General features: G+C 37.5%; 1 protein-coding gene across 2 annotated transcripts in view; it reads right to left on the reverse strand.

Annotated features, from left to right (window-relative positions):
- USP25 (ubiquitin specific peptidase 25) overlaps positions 1 to 19,456 on the reverse strand; it is an 88,737-nt gene that overhangs the window by 8,190 nt on the left and 61,091 nt on the right. The window contains exons 13-22 of one of the 2 annotated variants that reach the window (XM_036381714.2): positions 19,117 to 19,278; positions 16,494 to 16,702; positions 16,218 to 16,288; positions 12,599 to 12,827; positions 11,143 to 11,340; positions 9,518 to 9,657; positions 6,659 to 6,772; positions 4,806 to 4,901; positions 1,368 to 1,546; positions 526 to 604 (exon numbers count right to left, since the gene is read on the reverse strand). In XM_036381714.2, coding sequence (XP_036237607.1) covers positions 526 to 604; positions 1,368 to 1,546; positions 4,806 to 4,901; positions 6,659 to 6,772; positions 9,518 to 9,657; positions 11,143 to 11,340; positions 12,599 to 12,827; positions 16,218 to 16,288; positions 16,494 to 16,702; positions 19,117 to 19,278 — 1,477 coding nt within the window. The remainder of the gene's footprint in view (positions 1 to 525; positions 605 to 1,367; positions 1,547 to 4,805; positions 4,902 to 6,658; positions 6,773 to 9,517; positions 9,658 to 11,142; positions 11,341 to 12,598; positions 12,828 to 16,217; positions 16,289 to 16,493; positions 16,703 to 19,116; positions 19,279 to 19,456) is intronic. The other variant, XM_036381721.2, reaches the window with a different exon arrangement.

The following is a 19,456-nucleotide window of genomic DNA, read 5'->3' on the forward strand; positions in this document are numbered from 1 at the left end:
CTTTCCCTCCAAGTTTTTCTAAACAACACAGGAGGAAAACTTAAATGCATAAGCTGGTTATGCACGGTCTCAGCAAAGAAAAGAATCTGCTGCTCATAAGAAAATGGGAATAGCTGCAGAGATAGCTGGAGGAGAAGCACAAATGGGACTGTGCCTGCTATGCAACTCTCAAGATGAGCAAGGCTGGGCACAGACCACTCTCCTCATTCCTTGCCAGCTGCCTAGAAAAAGCCATGTGGCTCATGTGGTGATAAATTACAAAATATTGTTAGCGACGTCAAGACTCGATAACAAAGTAAGGACAGGTTCCAACCTGACATTTATTAATGGCTCAAACACTGGAATTACAGATGTGGAAAAAACAGCTTTAGCTCAAGAGCAGCCTTTAGACAAATAAGGGCTTTAAATAAATAGCCAGTTTGAACTTCTCAGTCTGAGACAAGAAGAAATTTGTAAAGACAAAATTCAGCTTTACTGATAACTATTGCACGTTACAACTTAATTTAAAGCATAAGAAATACTGACCTCATATTCCTCCATGTTTACTTCATCTGGCTTTATCATTTCAAGTTTGGCTTGAGCAACCTTCATTATGTTACGGCACCTTACGAAAAGCAAAAAAAAAAGTCGTTAAATATTACTGGAAATTCACAGAGGGTATTATCCTTACAAAGACAGGAGCCTCCAACAGTATGAGCTACAGCTTTATGCAAACCAGTATGAAAATGCCTTGGAAAATGTACATTTTATTATGCATGGTATAATCAGCAGGAGAAGGCACACTTTTGAAGTATGTGTGATGGAGGCCTGTGCTATTTAAAGGATTATTTCTTTTATTTTGCTAAATTGCTACATTGCTCAGTCTTTCTTTTCATTTTAAATTTCAGATAGTTTGAAACTCCCTGACAATTACTTGGCAGAAGTTTAGAAGATTATTCCCTACACAGAAATCAGACTGTTTTCTAACTTTTAATTTATCTATTTATATAAGTAAGTAGATGAAATTTTGAGTGGAAGAGAGACATAGCCTTGCTCTTGAGTCAGTCACTCACCCAGTTGGAAAGGCTTTGCTCTCTACTACTGCCTTTCAGGGCAGTGAGAAAACACAGTGAAAGAAAGTACAAAAAACTATGTGCAAGATTATGAACAACATTGAGCATTTCTACTTAATTTAGGTGAGTAGAAACTCAACTTCTTGATTAGTCTTTTAACAGGGATTTTTATAAAGATGATTTGTTTTACAACGTAAGCGCGCATGCTGTTAACTAGGAGATAAAGCCAAACACACCAGCCAAATATGAAGGGGTGTTTCCACACATCAGAGAACATTCATGAACACAGGAAATGAGATGTGCAGATCTTATTACCTTTCATCAAAGCTGAGATTGTGATCTCCAAACTGCTCCAGCAATGTCCTCTCAATTATCTTCTTTGGTGCCTGGTTTTGGATGAAGTAAACAATTGCATGACGCAAACGATAATCACATTCAGGTGGCGGATCTTCCTGGGCTAATTTTAGCAGACGTGTGTATTCCAACTTAATTGCCTACATAATTTTAAGAAAATAGACATTATTCCTTCTGGCTTTCAACTCAGACATCACAGACACAAGATACTTTATGTGCGCAGCATTTTGCCTATAAAAATTTTTAATAGTTTCACAGATCACCCTTCTAAGAAGTCTAAACTATGTTTTTAAAAAGAAAAAAGAACCAAAACCACAGAAAAATTGTCAAATTGGTACTTTCTCTCAGCAGTTAAGCCTGACAAAATCCCAATTTAACCTGCCCTTCAAAAGTAGTTCCAATCCTGTGCTATGTCTCCCTGAGAGGAGAGTTATACAATCCTTAGAGAGGTTTCTTTAAGCTCAAGTATAAGATTTCAGGCACTTGACCTTGAGAAATTTTCTGAAGTCTCATAAGGTAAAAAAGTACCTCAAATACATGGTTAAATGCAAAGACATGAAAAAATACAGCCTACAAGAAGTTTAGTGAACGCGTATGATTCAGAAAATACTAAGTGGGAATGAAATATGTCCTTCAATAAAAAACAATTGATAGGACTTCTAAAGAAAATAATAATTCCATATGAACAGTACTGCACTATAGGGCAGGACACAGCCCTCCCTGAATATTTTAGAGAAATTTTAGAGGTCATCAGAATCATTTACTTTTCCAGCTTTGCCAGCACATTAGGTTTTAATGAACATCATTTCATATGTTCATTAGATTTTATTCACTGACACTATACAGCATGAACAGGAGCAACAAGAAAAAGAATTAGAAAAATGGTGACAAAGGTTAACACACATTCCATAAATTCCCTCTGTAAACAGGGAGGTTATCAGATGGTTTCCTAACACATTTGCAAAGTTTCAATACAACGTATGCATGAAATAAAGCATCAAAGCACTCACAAAAAAAAAAAAAAAAAAAAATACCCTGCTTGGTATTTCAAGTGTCTTTATGTTGTAATACCAGAAATCTGGGCTCCCATCCTCTGCTAATAACACATTTTGTTTCAGGACTAAACATGTAGAGTAATAATCATACAGGTGTAAACATAGAGCACATGGAGACTTTTAAAACTTAGGAGACTATTCTGCATCAGTATCATTTAAATACTCATGATTTGCATTACCATTAAAAAGGATGTTTAGGACAACATTATAAATGCCAAAAGCCACACAGGTTCGATTATCTTACATCAGAAGTTCCACTATTAGAAAGTCAACATGGCTAACAATTAAACCTTGTTTATTGAGGAAGCAAAAATAAACTGCTTTAGACATTTAATTTTTCATATAATTATTTAGAAGTAGGAAAAATGCAACACAAACTCTATATTTTTATAATAATTTTAAAATAATGTGGTATTCTACAGATTCAGAAATCTTTACCAAAATGAAAAAAAAACACTACACAAAAAAAGGGACAGTAAGAAAAGTATTATATGCTTTCATTTTCTCACTAAGGATAACAAAGATCTTAAAGGAAACACTCTGCAAGGTGTTGTCTATAAAGGTTAAAGAACCTTTATATATTGGAAGAGATCACTGACCAAGAAATATCTGAATGTTAGTCATGTCTTAAACCTGAGGTCTAGGGGGGAGTGGAACCTTGGCTGTCACAATGACCCACACCACTAGAGTTTCACCTGAGTAACATTAAATGAAGATATAGAACCCCCCCCACTTTTTGGAAACACTAATTTCATCAAGAACAAACACATAAAGGAACACAGTAACAGTAATTAAAGACATAGAAGCTTTTAAAGTAAGTTACAGGAAAAAGTGAGATTTCATCTGGATGTGTCCCAAACCAAAACTTTTGCTCCCAAAACAACCCCACTTGATCTGCATCCATTCATACTAATGTATTCCTTCAAAATGAACCATATTTCACCTCTTCTAAGCTACTACAAACACAATTCAGCAGAAAATGAGTAAGGAAATTTTCTACTGTATGTCAAAACATTTTCTCACTCAAAGACATTCTGCCCCCATGAAGCCTAAATGTTTAAGGACTCAAATTAAAGATTGAAAATCATTTCAACTGGGCATTGTTTTGATAACTCTAAAGCATTAAATAGAATTTTATTTTGAAGTAATTTTCTGTTTTAAAATTATCAAAACACCCTTCAAATTAAAAAATATAATTAGATATAATTGACATTTCTGGTTCAAATCAAGGAGTGATTTGATCAAATGAGGATTTTTTTTTCAACTTGAAAAACACTTACATATTTTCATTAATAAATTTGAAAAAAAAAAAAGCACTGAATCCCAAGCAAACCCAGTTTCACTGAACAGAGGCTGTGGCAGATGTCTCTCCCTTCCCTGAGATCAGGCACAGTTAACAGAGACAGCCCTGCACACACATTATGGTTATAACCCTTCTTAAAGTATCCATATCAAACACCCACACAGACAAACCAAGCAACCAACCCATGAGGTTTCAATTTCCTTACCAAGGAGTTACAGAGCTTTTTGTTGGTGATGTTAGGGTTTTTGTTTGTTTGTTGCTTGTTTGGGGGCTTTGTGGCTTTTAGAATTTCTTCTAGTGGAAGTACACCATAACAATTAAGAAGAAAACAGACTGCTACTCAGTGACAAGCAAGAAACTTTTTTCTCCTCTCCAAATCACATTTGAGAGGATTTTACACTTTACATCATGCCAAAGCAACTCCCTTTCTAATACCCTGAAAATTCAAAAGGCCATGAGCTAAAGGTGCTCAGAAGTTTGTGTATTTAAGAAAATGAACACATTCCTAAATCTGGTGGCACAGTGAAGACTAATCACTTTACATAAAAAGCCTAATGTCTAATTCCCATAATAAACCACTGCTTAAATAAATAGTATTGACACCCATGCAGTTACACAAAAGCAAGCAATTTAAAATTATTAAAAATCTTTTCAGGAGTACAAACCAAGAATATCTCTTTGAAATAAACAACAAATGACTAAAAGTCCCTGGGCAAAAAAAATCCTTATGTCCCACAGTCTAGCAAAGGCATGGGTTTTATTACTAACAGGAGAAAAAAATCCATATACTTTTATTAATTACACATCTAGGTTTCATATCACTAATATGTTACTCACTACTATTACTAAAAAGCTAAAATGCAGAAAGGTATATGAGCTGCTGACATCAACAGGGCAAATATCTGTATATTTCTCAAGGGGTAAGCATCTAAATGAGGGACTGATATAGACAAGCTGGGAAGACTTTATATACAGAAAGGGGTAGAGGGAGTAGCATATCTAACAAGTCAGAGGAGAAAAAGTTGAAAATGTTAGTTGTACCTTAAAGAACCCTGCTTCTGGCCCACACCTGTCATAAACATTCCTGGCTTTACCTATAGCCATGATAATACCTTGCATGTTCGGGGTCAGCATGACCTGCCACAAGGGATTTAAGGTAAAAGTTTGGAATGATTAATATTTTAATGACTAAATTCAATATGCCTTTAGCCTCATGCAAAATGAAAAAGCAACTTAATGCATGCATACATTGATATGGCACACTTCAATACAGATCTGGTGAGCATAATCTGCAAATCAAATCATGGCATGTGTATATATAGTTTTACTGTATCAACATTAAAGGAATCTTACAAAAAAGAAAAGAAAAAAAAAAGAAAAAAATCTGTGTCAAAAAAGTTACATGGACCAAACTTCCCAGGAAAGGAGCATGCACAGTTCAGCATTAGTACCAAGCAGAAACTGCACACTGAATGAGTGCTACCCATGGCCATGAAAGGATTAAAAAAAAGGTTTCAAGTAGAAAAATCATCCAGTCACACTTGAGATATACTGCACTAAAGCCACCTGTGTTTTATGCATATTTCAAGGTCAAAAAGAGAAACTCACTGCTGCAAATGCAATCAATCCCTGAAACATTTGCAGACAATCTCTTAAACATCATACCCAAAACAATTAACAAACACCAAGCCAAACACAGGACATCTCTCACTGCTATTCACATCAGTTACACACAATATGATACATCCAAGCTACTCAGAAAAGCCTTTCTCCTTTTTAATCTGTAAGCAAAGGAAAACACTCCCTCCCTGCCCAAGGTATTGCTGGTACAGCAAGAAATGATGATCTTAAGCTCCCTGCGAGTCTCCCACACATAAAAACATTTCTAAAAAGTGAATACACTCAGAAAACAAATAGGGAAATAGGCAAGAAAGTTATCGTCTAGAAAGACAAGGGCATGGGGACAAAAGTAAAAACAAACAAGCAGGTCATTATATGAGGTTAAATCTGCATTTCTTTCAAGGTGGAGACTACATCTGTGAGAAGCTAAATTCAATCTGATGATGTCAATTAAACCATTTTATTCCCCACCCCATCCTCCCAGTTATAACTGATCACACTTCCAGGGCAGAATGACCTGAAACACCCATTTGCCTAGGGAAGCTAAAGCTCCCCAAGAACCCATGTTCAGAGCCCTGACAATATGGGCTGCACCAACTCTATTCCCACCCAAAACAAACACAGAGTAAGCAGTGACAAGGCAGGGCAGTTTGATGACCAGCAGTGTTGCTTTCTACTGCTGAAACTGGGCAGCAAAAAACAATGCTCCTCAGAAAAACAACAGGCCCCATAATTATACCTCAAGTAGTAGCAAGTACATGTACCAGCATGAGTCTGAATTTGTTTTAAGATTTGCAAGATTCAGTTCTACCAACCATATCAATTTCAGCTTATTTCCATGGCTAATTTAATCTCCAAAGCCTGAAAAGCTTAACCTTGGCAAATAAGAGATCAGACTTTACTGGACTGACAAGAAAGCACAAACATTAAAAACATTTCTCAGTGTCCTGTCCCCTTTTAAATAATGCAACAGTGTGCAGTCTTATCACCAGCATTTTGAAGGCTACCTGGCCTAACACAAACATTCACTCTCCAAAGTTGAAGAGACAGATACCCCTCCAGTGTAAAAGGCAGCATGCAAACCGTGCCCAAGTAAGAGTTTGTAGTGCTTTCCTTCCGTACTTCACGACAAACTTGGACATTGTTAAAGATCACAAATGGCTAAGCATTTAGTTTTGCAGAAGTCTGTTAGGTGTCACAGTGTGCAGACATGCCAAAACTTCTCATCAGGCAGCACGAGGAAGCCCCGGGGAGGAGCAGTGCACACGAGGTACCTCATCGTCATAACCCCCCTCCTCTGACTCAATCACAAACGTCCCCACATCGGGGATCGCCACCTCCACCACTCGCTGGGTGGGAGCTGCTTGAGCTGGGGCATTATCAGAGCTCTGCAGAAGAAAACCATTATCAGTACATGCTTGGGGGGAAAAAAAAGAATCATCATAATAAGTATCAGAAAATACAATAAAACTGTGGAGAGATGCAAACTGATCTAGTTTGCAAACTGAGATGCAGGCTGATCTAGTACAATGATGTCCACTGCTGAAATTCTGAAAAAATTCAGAAGCTGTATCTAGTTAGAGAATATAAGTGATATTTATAATTTTTTAAGCAGTACATTTTAAAATTAAGCCATAATTACTACAGTTATTTCATTTTTTCTTTATTCACTAATTCTATCTTTACAGGTTAGTATACCAGTATTACAACTCTAATATCCATTACAAATTTAAGTCACTTGGGAAAAGATGAGTCTGTGAACCACAGTTTTTTGTACATTTTACCCCAAAATTACTAAGTATATTATAAAATATCAGAATAGTTTAGGAAGGGACCTCAAAGGTCATCTAGGCTTAAAGATGCCAACCACTAGATCAGGTTGCTCAGGTACCCATCCAGTCTGGCCTTGAAGAAGGCCAGGTCAGATACTTCATATCTGAAACACCTGATGAAGCCAACGAAAGGAGAAAAACAAACTGAAAGCTAACATTTCCCAATGCTCTGAGAAAGAAAAAAAATACCAAAAAAAGCCTTTTAAAGAACATTTAAAGGAGCATTACATTTAACTGGATTATTTTTTAGAAGAGTAATTAAACAGGAAATCAGGAGAAGACTATCTTTGTTACTAAAATTCTTGATATGTTAAACTAAGTTTTAAACAACAACAGTGACAAATATTGGCTCCTATGGTCTATCACTGAATAATAGGCAGTTTGCAACATTTGCAGAACTTGAACCTTGACTCTAATCCAAGCAATGGCCAAGTGCTATGCTACTTGTTCTTCAACTATAACAATAACTTCACTTTTTAACCAAGATTCCAAAAACACAGTATCTATTTACACCCAACACTGTATAAATACAAAGGAGGGCTATGCAATCGGAAGGCAGGAAAAGAAAGGACAAAAGGCATAAATGGAAAAAATGAACATGTGGTGAGTAACCTACAATCCTGTTACATGTGCTGATGTTGGCTTTCCTTCTTTTCTAAATGGACAAACAAAAAGGGAAGTAATGGAGTATATGCCTGCATATCTGAATGCACATGGAAGCAGAATAATTAAAAAGAATGACGATACACAAAGAAGGAAGCACAATTCTGCATAAGTGAAATTTGGGGATACAGAGAACAGCTTTTAAATGTTATCAGAGTACCTTCAGATTAACTAGAAATTGAACTACATTTGTTTCTAAATAATGTTTGCATGGTTTGTTGTTTTTTTTTTCTCATTAAACAGATCATGGTGTTCCCCAACCACAGTCATGTGAAGTCTTAAGGCTGACCATTGTGTCAAGTGTCATTATCCTGAACTACAACACTTGATGCATTGAAAAATTCTAAGATTCTTTCTCATCTCACTAGGATGGTGTCACAAATCCTGGAAGGAGGACAGCCTTATGAAAGACATTTTATCATGTATTATGGTGTCTTCACAGCACCTTTTCAGCTGGAGTAATATGTATTAAACAGGTTCCCACTAAGCTATTCTGAGAACTCAAAAAAGGCCAATATGCAGCAGCCTAAGGCTTTAGTGGCAGAGCATCTTCTCATCCAGAGTTAGGTGAGTTTCCCTGTTAGCTTCAATTTCAGTTTAGCAGAGGAAGTGTGCTTCCCTGCCTTCCTGACACCACAGGAGGGGTGGAAAACACAGCAGGTCAAGAGGGTGCCAACAAGCTGTCACATAATTTTCAATGATTGTAAGGTATCTGGGGCCAAACTGCTTCTGTTTAATGAGGATTCACACCTGATGTTGGGAAGCATTTTGCACAGATCTAAACTGTTCATATCCATAGTGGTTACTAGGGATGCCTAAGGAAGCCATACTGTACTTTTATGGATACAATTCCAAGACAGATCCATATATTGTTTTAATGACACAAAATTTTGTGGCAAACACATTTGTCATTTATCTACATACTTATAGGGAAGGAAGTATTTGCTGAAAGAAGAAAATGTCAAATATTAGTTTCATTAATAACCCATAAAATAGTTAACGCCCCATTCCTCTTTCACTTTGTACAAACTGAAAACAGCAACACCCAACACTGATTGTTATAGAAATTTTAAATTAATATAGGCATCCTATGAATCACAAAAAATTATTTTTGTCAAGTTGTAGATCTGCATTAAAGCTACGGAATACTGTTGAAAAACCCCTTATTTTTGAAAGCTACATTAACTTCCACAGGTCTGTCAAAGGAACTCAATTATGTTCTTACATTTCCCAGATAAAAACCTGAACGTCAGGTTTTTATATAATAAAAAGGAAGCAATATTTTTCAAGTCTTTCACATGGACTGTCAATGTTTACTCCTCAAAAATACATGGAATAATCTAACATTTTTAAAAGATGGTAGGCACAAACAGCTGATTGTAATTTGAACAATATGCTGTACTCCTGACAAGCACTTTAATCCAACAGAGAACACCTATCATAGTATTTTTAGTTTTGCACTACACCCATTACCATTGTATACAGTTTCTGGATGGACTTGAGCATTGGACAGTCCCTGAAGAAAAAACAATTGTCAGTTCAAAGTTCCCAGATTCACACTCTTTTATCAGCTTTTGTATCATTTTCACTTGCAAAATAAAAGCAAAAGAAGTATTTCAAGCTTGAAAATGTCCTCACCGTATCCATTATAGCTTCTGGACCTCTATCTTCTTGTTCAGCTAAAGCTTTATTGATTGCTTGTACAGAATCTTCTTTTAAGTGCTTTGAAATATCAGTTCTTGATGGCTGCTCTAAATACTCTGGTTCTCCTGCTTGAACTTAGTGAAAGAAATAAAACAACAATTTTGTGTGTTAATATAAGCATGAATTTTAAATTCATTAGTTTTATTTGGATCATTATCTCATCGATAAGGTAAGCACACAGAAAATGCAGGGTAGGTCACACAATTCACAAATACAACTTTACACCAGTCTGTGTCTCATGTCATTTTAAACACTTCCCTACAAATGGATCCCTGATTTTATATTAGGAACTAATATTTTATATTAAGAATATATTATATTAGAAATTTTATATTAGACCTGTCCTGTCTATAGATCCATTAAGGCTCTTAAGTGAGGAGTATTCATCAACCAATCATCAGGGATGACTGAGAACAAAGCTGAGATTCTAGCTGGAGTTTCTGTGGGACACAGACTCAACATATGGAATGACCTCCAGCCACCTGAGTGCAAGATCTATTTTTGCTTTGTAAAATAATAAACACATTATATTTTTCTGCCTTAAGGGAGACCTCAGTCTCCTTCACTTGAGAGCAATAAATTGATTAGTAGCAATAGTGTCATATATTCCTTACATGATAAAACCAAATTTTGGCAGACTAAACGTTCATTTTGTACTTTCCATTACTAACAAAAGAAATAGCATGAATCTCAAAGTGTTTGTGAACTCAAAGCATAACAAAAGATGAAGCAACTCTCCACAGAGTATGCAAAACAAACAATCCCATTAAATCACTGCACTTCTTACACTTATTTTGCAGTCACACATAGCTATGAGAAATGTATGCTCAATCTTTAGGACTCAAATCCAGCACTAAGAAGATCTGGACAGAAAATTCATCATGTCATCTTTCATATAATATACACAGCCTACTGCAATGAAACAAAAGGTGAATTTTACCAAAAAACTGGCAGCTCTGGTTTATAATCAGATTGCCAGTGGTCCTTATAAGCTGGGTTCCAACAAGCATTGGCCTCACAGTTGCTGGTCAGAATCTTTTCCACAATTTTAACACCCTAATTGCCACACAGTAATTTCATAAGCAGGCCCTACTCTCATTATCATTAAATCTATTCAATGCACTACACCAAATACATTATTCTGCTCTTCAGATCTAAATGCTATTCTAATTTAAAATGTGAATGTAGGTCTCACACTAAATCATCCTGAATAGAAGAAATACATCATTTACAGGCTAACAAGTCCTCAAAACAGACTGGTGAGACCTATCTTAAAAAGACTCAGTTTCTATGGGAGGGAAAAAAAAGAAAAAAGAAGCTCATGACAACTAGGAGGGAAAAGGGAAAAGGCAGAAGAACCAATGAATAATTATTTTCTTTGAAAAAAAAATGAAATGCAAAAACCCACTCCAACAGGCTAAAATTGAAGTATAGTTACCTTGGCCAAGTAAATAGCTGTAATTCAAGATTACACAAATTAACCTTTTCTTCCTTCATTATGTTCTAAAATATATAGACAAGCCCCAGTGATTTTTGGTCAACAGGTAGAAGCAGCTAACCTGGAGCAGGTGAGGGTGCTGGTGCCCTGGGTATCTGAGATAACAATTTCTCCTGCTGTGCTTTCTGAGCAAGTTCTGCATCCCACTCTTCAAGTTCTTTTTCAAAACGTTTATTGTCTTCCTTGACATAATCCCTTAGATCAGAAGGCAGCGTGTCCATTCCAACAAGCATCTGCCCTGTTTCTTTGTTGAACTCCTCTGTGGTAACATGAAATAAGTGTTTCAGAAAAAGAAAGAATAGACAAAAGAAAGTAAAAAGTATGTTCAACAGATATCCTCAAGGGAATTACCAGAAATGCACAGCATAGCACCAACCCCCCAAACTATATTAGTTTTAACTGGTTTTATTATCTGTTGAGCATTCTATGTGAACATTCAGAGAATACTCACAAAATCTCCACCATTGCTTGATTGTATTACTGCCACAGAGAGCTGGACACAACTAAACTTACCAAGAGAAAAGGGGAAGGAGAGTAGGAGAGTGGACCTACAGAATTCAGAAATCTAGCTGGTAAGAATACTAGCTAAATTGAGTAATCTTCCTTTTGCTTTGAGAATGGTCTCTGCAGGGGTATCCTTCATCCCAGGGGATCCACCAGCAGTAATTGCCCTGCAGTGAGCAAGCCTCTGATTTAACTGGAATAGCACAGGCAATCTACAGGGCCCGAACACCCTATGGTGTGGCTGCAAGTGCACAACCAACGTGGCCACCTAGCAATGTCAAGGGTAATATCGGTTCTCATTTAAAAACTGAACAAATGAGCACTTGAGCCTTCTGCCCTATGAAAAAACAGGAACTTGAATATTTTCCATGACCTTCTACTGAATATCTGGACACTTTCACAGACAGCTCTCTGTCTCCCATTATCCAAAACTTTGTGTTAAGGGATCGCTGTCCTCCCTTTAATCACTTCCATACAGAGCCTTATAGCAGCATACTCCTATATGACCTGAAAATAATTTCCCAACCCATGTATTACTCAGGTTTGATGTGTGGTTGTTAGGTCTAAGTTATTCACATTTCAGTTTACTGAATAAGCTTTCAAGTTTCCACGCTCCAGTAGAGTGTATCAGGGCTCTGAAGCTTATGGGGAAAAAAGCAGCTACACGAGGATTTTAATGTCAAAAGGCTCATTTCTCCATTTCCATACTTCTCTTCTAATCTTGAGATAAACCCTCCAAAATTCTACAATCCCTTCTCTAAAATATTTACAAATTAGCAAACAGGGGTTCTTTTTATTTTAATAATGCTGAAACACAGGCATTCTCTTTATGATCAATAAGCCGAACAGCAATTGTTCCACCCACAAAAACAATCAAACAGTTGGCAGCAGGAATAAAACTTTCAGTAACTATTAAAAACACTTCAAAAATCTGGATATCCATCTGAAAGAAGTTTGTTTAACCAGTGTATTCAGCTACTCTGTATCATGGGAATCTGTGTAGATAACATTACCTTGTATCAAGTACTGCTCCTTGTCATTGATGTACATTAAACAATATGCACTGGCATTCCTGTAGCCACCAAAAGAGTCCCGTTCCAACTCTTCCCAAGTTGACTTTGTCACAGAAATATCATTATATTTCATCCATCTGTTCTGGTGGTGGTCATAAATATATGCCCAGTAGTGTCCTGCATTTGCTTGACCCTCATGAACTAGGACAGCATGCAACCTATAAGGAACCTTAAAAAAACAAAACAGGAGATAAATGTCAATACCTCCCTGACAGTATTTAGTTCCTATTGTATGCCACCAATAATTGCTACATGAAATAAAGGTAACTGGAATAAAGTTAATCAGAATCAAAACACAACACAGAGGAAAAACAAGTAAAGCTAGCAACTCACTAAGCATAAGGACTTGGAACTATGTTACTTACCACTACTCGTTACAGGAGATCTTAAAAATATTAGTATATGACATATATGTCTACTCTGCTTCCTTTACTGCCACTCATCCTCTTTTCTTAATTCCTTAATATTCCTACCTTCATTGTATCTATCAAAAAACCCTCAAATAAGTCAGCCTTGACTGTCTCTGATTTGCTTCAGTTCCAACCTGGCAAATCTGTCAAAAAGTCTGGAAAGGCACATGCAAATTCAAGGTAATAAACTCAGTGTTTTTTGTGTGACAGTAAAATAATTTATTTAAATTAGTATCTGCTTCAGTTATCAAAAAAAAAAATTCCCACAGTAGAATAGGAACACAACTGTTTTCCAGTGTTTTAACTGTATCAGGAAAAGCTAAATAAAGCATGGAAGACCTGAAAAGGTCCTCTCCTGCTCCTGAGGCAAAGGATGATAGCAGTTTCTAGGATCAGTGGAAAATTAATTCCAGGCTACATCTGTAAACCAACAAGTAAGAACAATGAGAAACTTAGTTTCTACCTAATTGGGAGTCTGAAGGAGAGAGAGAAGCAGAATGAACGAGTTCTTTCTTTTTTACAAGTCTTTTGAGAACATCTTAGTGATTGACTCATTTTAACCTGCTGGAACAGTACATGCAACATAAAAGGGAAAGTTGAGCTTCTCTGCTATGCACAGTGTGTCTCAATGACAACAGCTCAGCTGAGATGAAAAACCCCAAAACCAGCTTGTGCTGGTGTCACAATCTGGACTGAAGATAAACAGTCTCCTTAATTCAAGGTGTACTCAGTATTTTTTTGAAAATATTATTTGAGTACTGCAACAATCACAAACACACACATATCTGTGACTGGAGAAACTCCTTGAAATTATTTTTAACCTGATCATTCTCTTCCAGGCTATATGCAAGTGCTGGAGATTTTCCAACTCCCCTTGAACTGTAAAACAGAGTGACTGCACAGCAGCTGGAATCAAACAGCCTGTCTTTCCAGAGACCAGACCACACTCTAAATCTTCCAAACACAAGAAGAAATCCTGACAAGTCCTTAAATCTGAATGCTAGGGGGTTTTTAACATCTGTTATTAAACCAGTGTGAAAGCCTCCTTAACATGACTGCAAGCCTCTGCATATGCACAAAAATGTATGCAGATCCTGATTTAATAAAAAAGGGTCTCTTTAGACTTTGTCAAAACAAAATTATCATACCCTAAAATCAGGAACTAAAAATCCCCATTGAATTTAAATAGTTTTACTTAAAACCATGCAAACTGAGTCAGCTTGAGTGTCCCCACCCTTTCCTGCAAGCCAGGAGAAGTAGCTGTCAGTCACCTACACTGAGCTTTCAGGAAGGTTCCCCACAGAGGTCTGTGACCAGGGGACAGGTGAGTTCAGTGCCAACAGGCATCTCTTGTGATAAGCCATTATATCAACAGTAATTAATAGCACAAGGCAACACAAACATGGGTGGCATTAAATTTCTCAGTTTACACTTACTACTTGCAAATCAGGAATAGAGTTTCACCAACCCCATCACATGTAGCTAGAGAACAGATATGTCAAAGCTACTACATCCAAGATAAATTCCCACAGAAAAAAAAAGTTGTGTCTCTTTCCCAACAGCAAGTTCACAGAAGAAAGGAAATAAATAAGCAGCTGATAAAACATTCATTCAGGAGAATGAAACAATAAAGATTTCAGGAATGTATCTCATATGACAATTTGACAAAGGTTTTATGGACTACTCTATCTCCTTAGAACCCAAAAGGACAAAAGGAGAAAACAAAGAGCTTATCAAATAGTTCATAAATATAATATTTGCAGGATGCCTCCTAGGGTATGTTTGTCTTAAAAAGGTGCCTAGTTTTGTGTGCATAGAACTTGACTTCAAGACTGCAATCCTGCAGTTGTATTTTGCAGAGGGAAACTGTTCCCAGGGAATGGGGCAATACCCAGCTATCAAATCACCCAGAGACAGAGGAAGCAGGGAAAAGCAGACAGCTCTGCATATTTGCCTCCTTCCTATTGTGCCAAAACAGCAACAGAGACAAACCAGGTGAGCTGCAGAAGGGCAGCTTCCCTCCCAGCCTGTGATTTCAAATGGGTTCAGCACCTACTTTGTGTTTTACTGAGTAATCTCTTTTTTCTTTTGTAATGACAGCTGACTAGTATCTTTGCTATCCCAAGGTATTTCTTCCTGCAACACCTAAGCCAACACAGGTAGATTATTCAGATGCAAGTTACCAAATTAATTATTTTTACTGTTAGATGACATGTAGCCTGTGGCCTTCTTCTTAGAAGTATTAAGGAAAAAAAGTGCCTGCTAGTAGCAAGCTTAAAGAAAGTCATCTAGGCAAATCTGCCTGAAATTCTTAACATCAGAATTCAGCTGCCAGTAACTATTAGGAGCCATGTACAAAATGAAAACATACCTCAAGAAAAACTGTAAGCTGAACAGATCTTACTTGGAATGAAAACAGTTCTTTTTACTAACAGAAAGTAACAGAGGGAGCAATCCTTAACCTTAAAAGCACTCAGAGTGAGAGAAGATGAGTATGTGAACATAAGAAACAGCAGAGGATCAACAATTCCACAGCAAAACGTTCTAAAAACACTGATCATATTACACAGAATAAGAATTTGCTAGAAGACAGCTTAGACTAATAATCAAAGTTGTGAGTGATACAAAATCTAGACAAAGTTAAAAAAAACAAAAAAAAATCCAAACAAAAACCAAGCCAATAGCAACAAAACCACTCACTGGAATTAACTACAAATCAAAATCAGAATTTCATTGTATTAGCATGGAAGTTGCAATACACAGTGGCACTAAGCAGCAAAGTAAATAGTACTTTCCTGTGTCTAATACTTCACCACCTTAAAGCCATAAGGTTACTGAGTAATAATGGGCAAATCAGGTCAAGAAAATTTTGTTGTGCAAATCTGCATTCAGGTAAAAAATGGGGATCAGAGGTAGAAGATATTTGGGCTTTTCGTCATAGTTGCCTGAATTTAAGCATGCCATCTGTAAAATACTGTAATGCTGTCTTTCATTTGACTGTGCACAACTAAAGGGCTTACAAAACCCATTATGACTTTGCCATGAAATTTCTCAAAACACTACATAAAACTTGCTCTGTTTTCAAACATCTAAGAATTTTTAAAAAGTGCCAAAAAGATTATTTTCTGTTATGCCAAAACTGTACTTACCTGGACCATTGTTTTGTCAGAGTACATCAACTCAATTGTCCGATGTATTCGAGATATACTTTCTTGTAAATCTGAAAGACAAAGAAGAAAGAACCTCTCTTCCACAAGGCTGTATAATTGCACATGACTACATCTTTATCTCATGAAAACCCAAACAGGGGTGCATTTCACACATCTATCTACAAGCCAAATGCTAAACCTCCTGGGATGAAAGATTTCCCCCATGTGCACAAATCTTTTCCTACAGCAAATGCACTCCTCAATGTGTGGCATTACCTCTTGTGTCATTCTCAACTTCAGTCCTCCAGCGGTGCAAACAGCCCTCCAGGACAGACAGCTCCTCCTCTGTGATGTGCCTTGGTGCTGGATGCATGGGCAGGTCAGGGGGAATCCGTGATTGTGTGAATGGTTTATGTATTACTGATCTCTGTACAGGAGATGTGCTTGGGACATCTGATGATGAAGGCCCCTGTTGCTCTATTGTGCTGCATTCATTCAAAACATGAAATATAAAAAATTGAATCATCATGTAGACAGACTAAAAGTTACACCATAAAAATAAGCTTTTAATTTGAAAATGGGCATTTTAAAGGTAATGATTTCCTAAATTGCAATCCAGAACACATAACTACAATAGCAATACGGAATTAGTATTAAAATTCTGAAAGCTTTGTGGTGCATTACATGTTAGCACAACAACAAAGTTTGGTATATTTGAAACACTACTGAACAACTTCAAATCATGTCATACATGTAAATAACTGTGATTTGAAACATTTACAGCCAAGTGGCAGAGAGGGAAATCACAGTAGTTTGTCTTATGGCCCATGACCATAAAATCCAATAAGCACAAATGCTCAGTTTAATAACTTCCTTCATGTGTCTTACGCCTAGCAGACTTTTTCCAACATCCTACCTACAACTTATGTTAGATGAGCAGCAATAATGAAGGGACCTCTGATATTTATGCCACACTGGAAATGCACTACCAACCCCTCTAAATTTCTTCCAAACCACTCTAACACAAACTGCAAAGCAGCCACCTTAGGAGAATTCTGCAAGAGCAGCAGGGTAATAAAAATGAAGACTTGTTAAAGATTTTTCTCTTCCCATCAACAAGATCACCTCTATATAATTACACTGCATAAGAGGAATGTGAAGATCTTTCTTGCATGCCACTGAATTTTCACTTTGTCTACAGTATCATGATACAGCCTGAGTAACTTGTATTCTTCAGGAGTTTAGAAAGTTCTGAGAATGTTAAGAGCTGAAAATGTCACTCCATATAACATGCTGTGGTGTTTCTACAGATGGACAAAAAAGCCACAAGACTTACATTTCTACAGAACAAACTTCCTGTACAGGAGTTTGACCAGTTTATTACTTTTGAAAAAATATTTCATGCAAGCAATGGTAACTTTTAAAAGTTTGTCTTCCTATCAATCATCAAATTTCTGCTGGCATTATACCAGTAAGGCACCGGACATCTTTTTAAAACCTTGTTAGATTCATGTACTTCACTTCTCTGAATGACAAATTTAACAGCCTTGACTGACCCAGAAGATAGAACCCTACTGTACAAATACAGCATACAAAGCTATGTTACAAACTGTTAAATGTCCACTTACCCAAAATTGTACTCTATTACCAAAGAATTATTTAGGTTGGAGAAAACTTCTAAGATGATGATGTCCAACTGTTAATCCAGTACTGCCAAGTCCACCACTAAACCATGTCCCTCAGTGCCACATCTACACTTACTTTAAATACCTCCAGTGATGATTCCACCACTGCCCTGGGAAGCCTGTTCCAATATTTGACAATGCCCTCTGTGAACAAATACTTCTTAAATCCAATCTAAACCTCCTCTAGGGCAACTTGAGGCTGTTTCCTTGTGTCCTGTCACTTGTTACCTGGGAGAAGAGGCTGGTTCCCACCTGGCTACACCCTCCTGTCAGGGGGTTGTACAGAGTGATAAGCTCTCCCCTGAGCCTCCTTTTCTCCAGGCTGAGTCCCCCCAGCTCCCTCAGCTCCCCCTCATCACACTTGTGCTCCAGACCATTCCCCAGCTCCATGGCCCTTCTCTGGATACACTCCAGCACCTCAATGTTTTTCTTGCAGTGAAGAGCCCAAAACTGAGTACAGGATTGAGGTGTGACCTCAGCAGTGCCCAGCACAGGGCACAGACACTGTCCTGGTCCTATTGCCACACCACTGCTGATCCAGGCCAGGTGCCATTGGCCACCTGGGCACAGCTGGCTCATGTTCAGTCACTGTGGACCAGCACCCCCCCAGTCCTTAGCCACTAAATCTGCAAACTGACTGAGCATACACTCAATCCCCTACACTGAGTTACTAACTTAAACAGGGAGAAAAACATTATTGGACATTGATCTCTCTGGTACTTTAGCTATTCTGCATTTAAGAAGTCAGATTATTTAGGTTCCTGACAAATTTGGTAAGATATGCAAACTGCATGGCAGAAAAGGAGCTTAGTTCCCAGGCAAAAAATAACAGATAAATTGCACACCAGAAACCTTGATGCTATGCAGCACATACACACTGCCCAATTCAAATTCTTAAACAATAGACATGGGAATCAATGACCTCACCAGCATCTTCAGTCTATTTAGAATTGCAGATGGAATTGGGCTGTGCTTGAAAATGGTAATCTCCTTGTGAAGACATTTTGTTAAGTGCATGAGACAAACCCAGGTCATTAACATTTTTATTGATTTAAACCTGCCGTGCTGAAAGAAAAGAGCAGAAACTTTATGCTACCCCCCCTAGAGATTGTTAGTTTTATTGGTGTGGTGCACAAAGCGGCTGAACGTGCTCCCTCTCCCCCAGAGGCTGGTTGGCTCTGGTCTCTGCCTGGGGAGCAGGAGGCAGCCCTTACCTGGGGGGGAGCTGTGGTGGCTGTGTGCCGCTGGCGGGGGCACTGGCACCCAGGTCATCCACGGGGGACGTGCACACCGGCTTGCTGGAGGCAAACTCCAGGGCATACTGCAGGACATCTACCAAGGGGAATCGTTTAGGACCAGAACCATAGCTTAAATATCTGTTAACCACAAAACGTATTAATGCCGTGACTTACAGACACACACAAAAAAAAAAAAAAGAAAATTTAAAAAGAAAAAAAAAAATTATATTTTTTTTTCTGATTGACTGCAATTAATTAAAGCAAATCTTTCCTAGCATGTTTTATGAATCAGAATTACAACACTTATACACAGCTT

Source organism: Molothrus ater, chromosome 2, assembly GCF_012460135.2.
Source record: "Molothrus ater isolate BHLD 08-10-18 breed brown headed cowbird chromosome 2, BPBGC_Mater_1.1, whole genome shotgun sequence".
NCBI classification, from domain to species: domain Eukaryota; kingdom Metazoa; phylum Chordata; class Aves; order Passeriformes; family Icteridae; genus Molothrus; species Molothrus ater.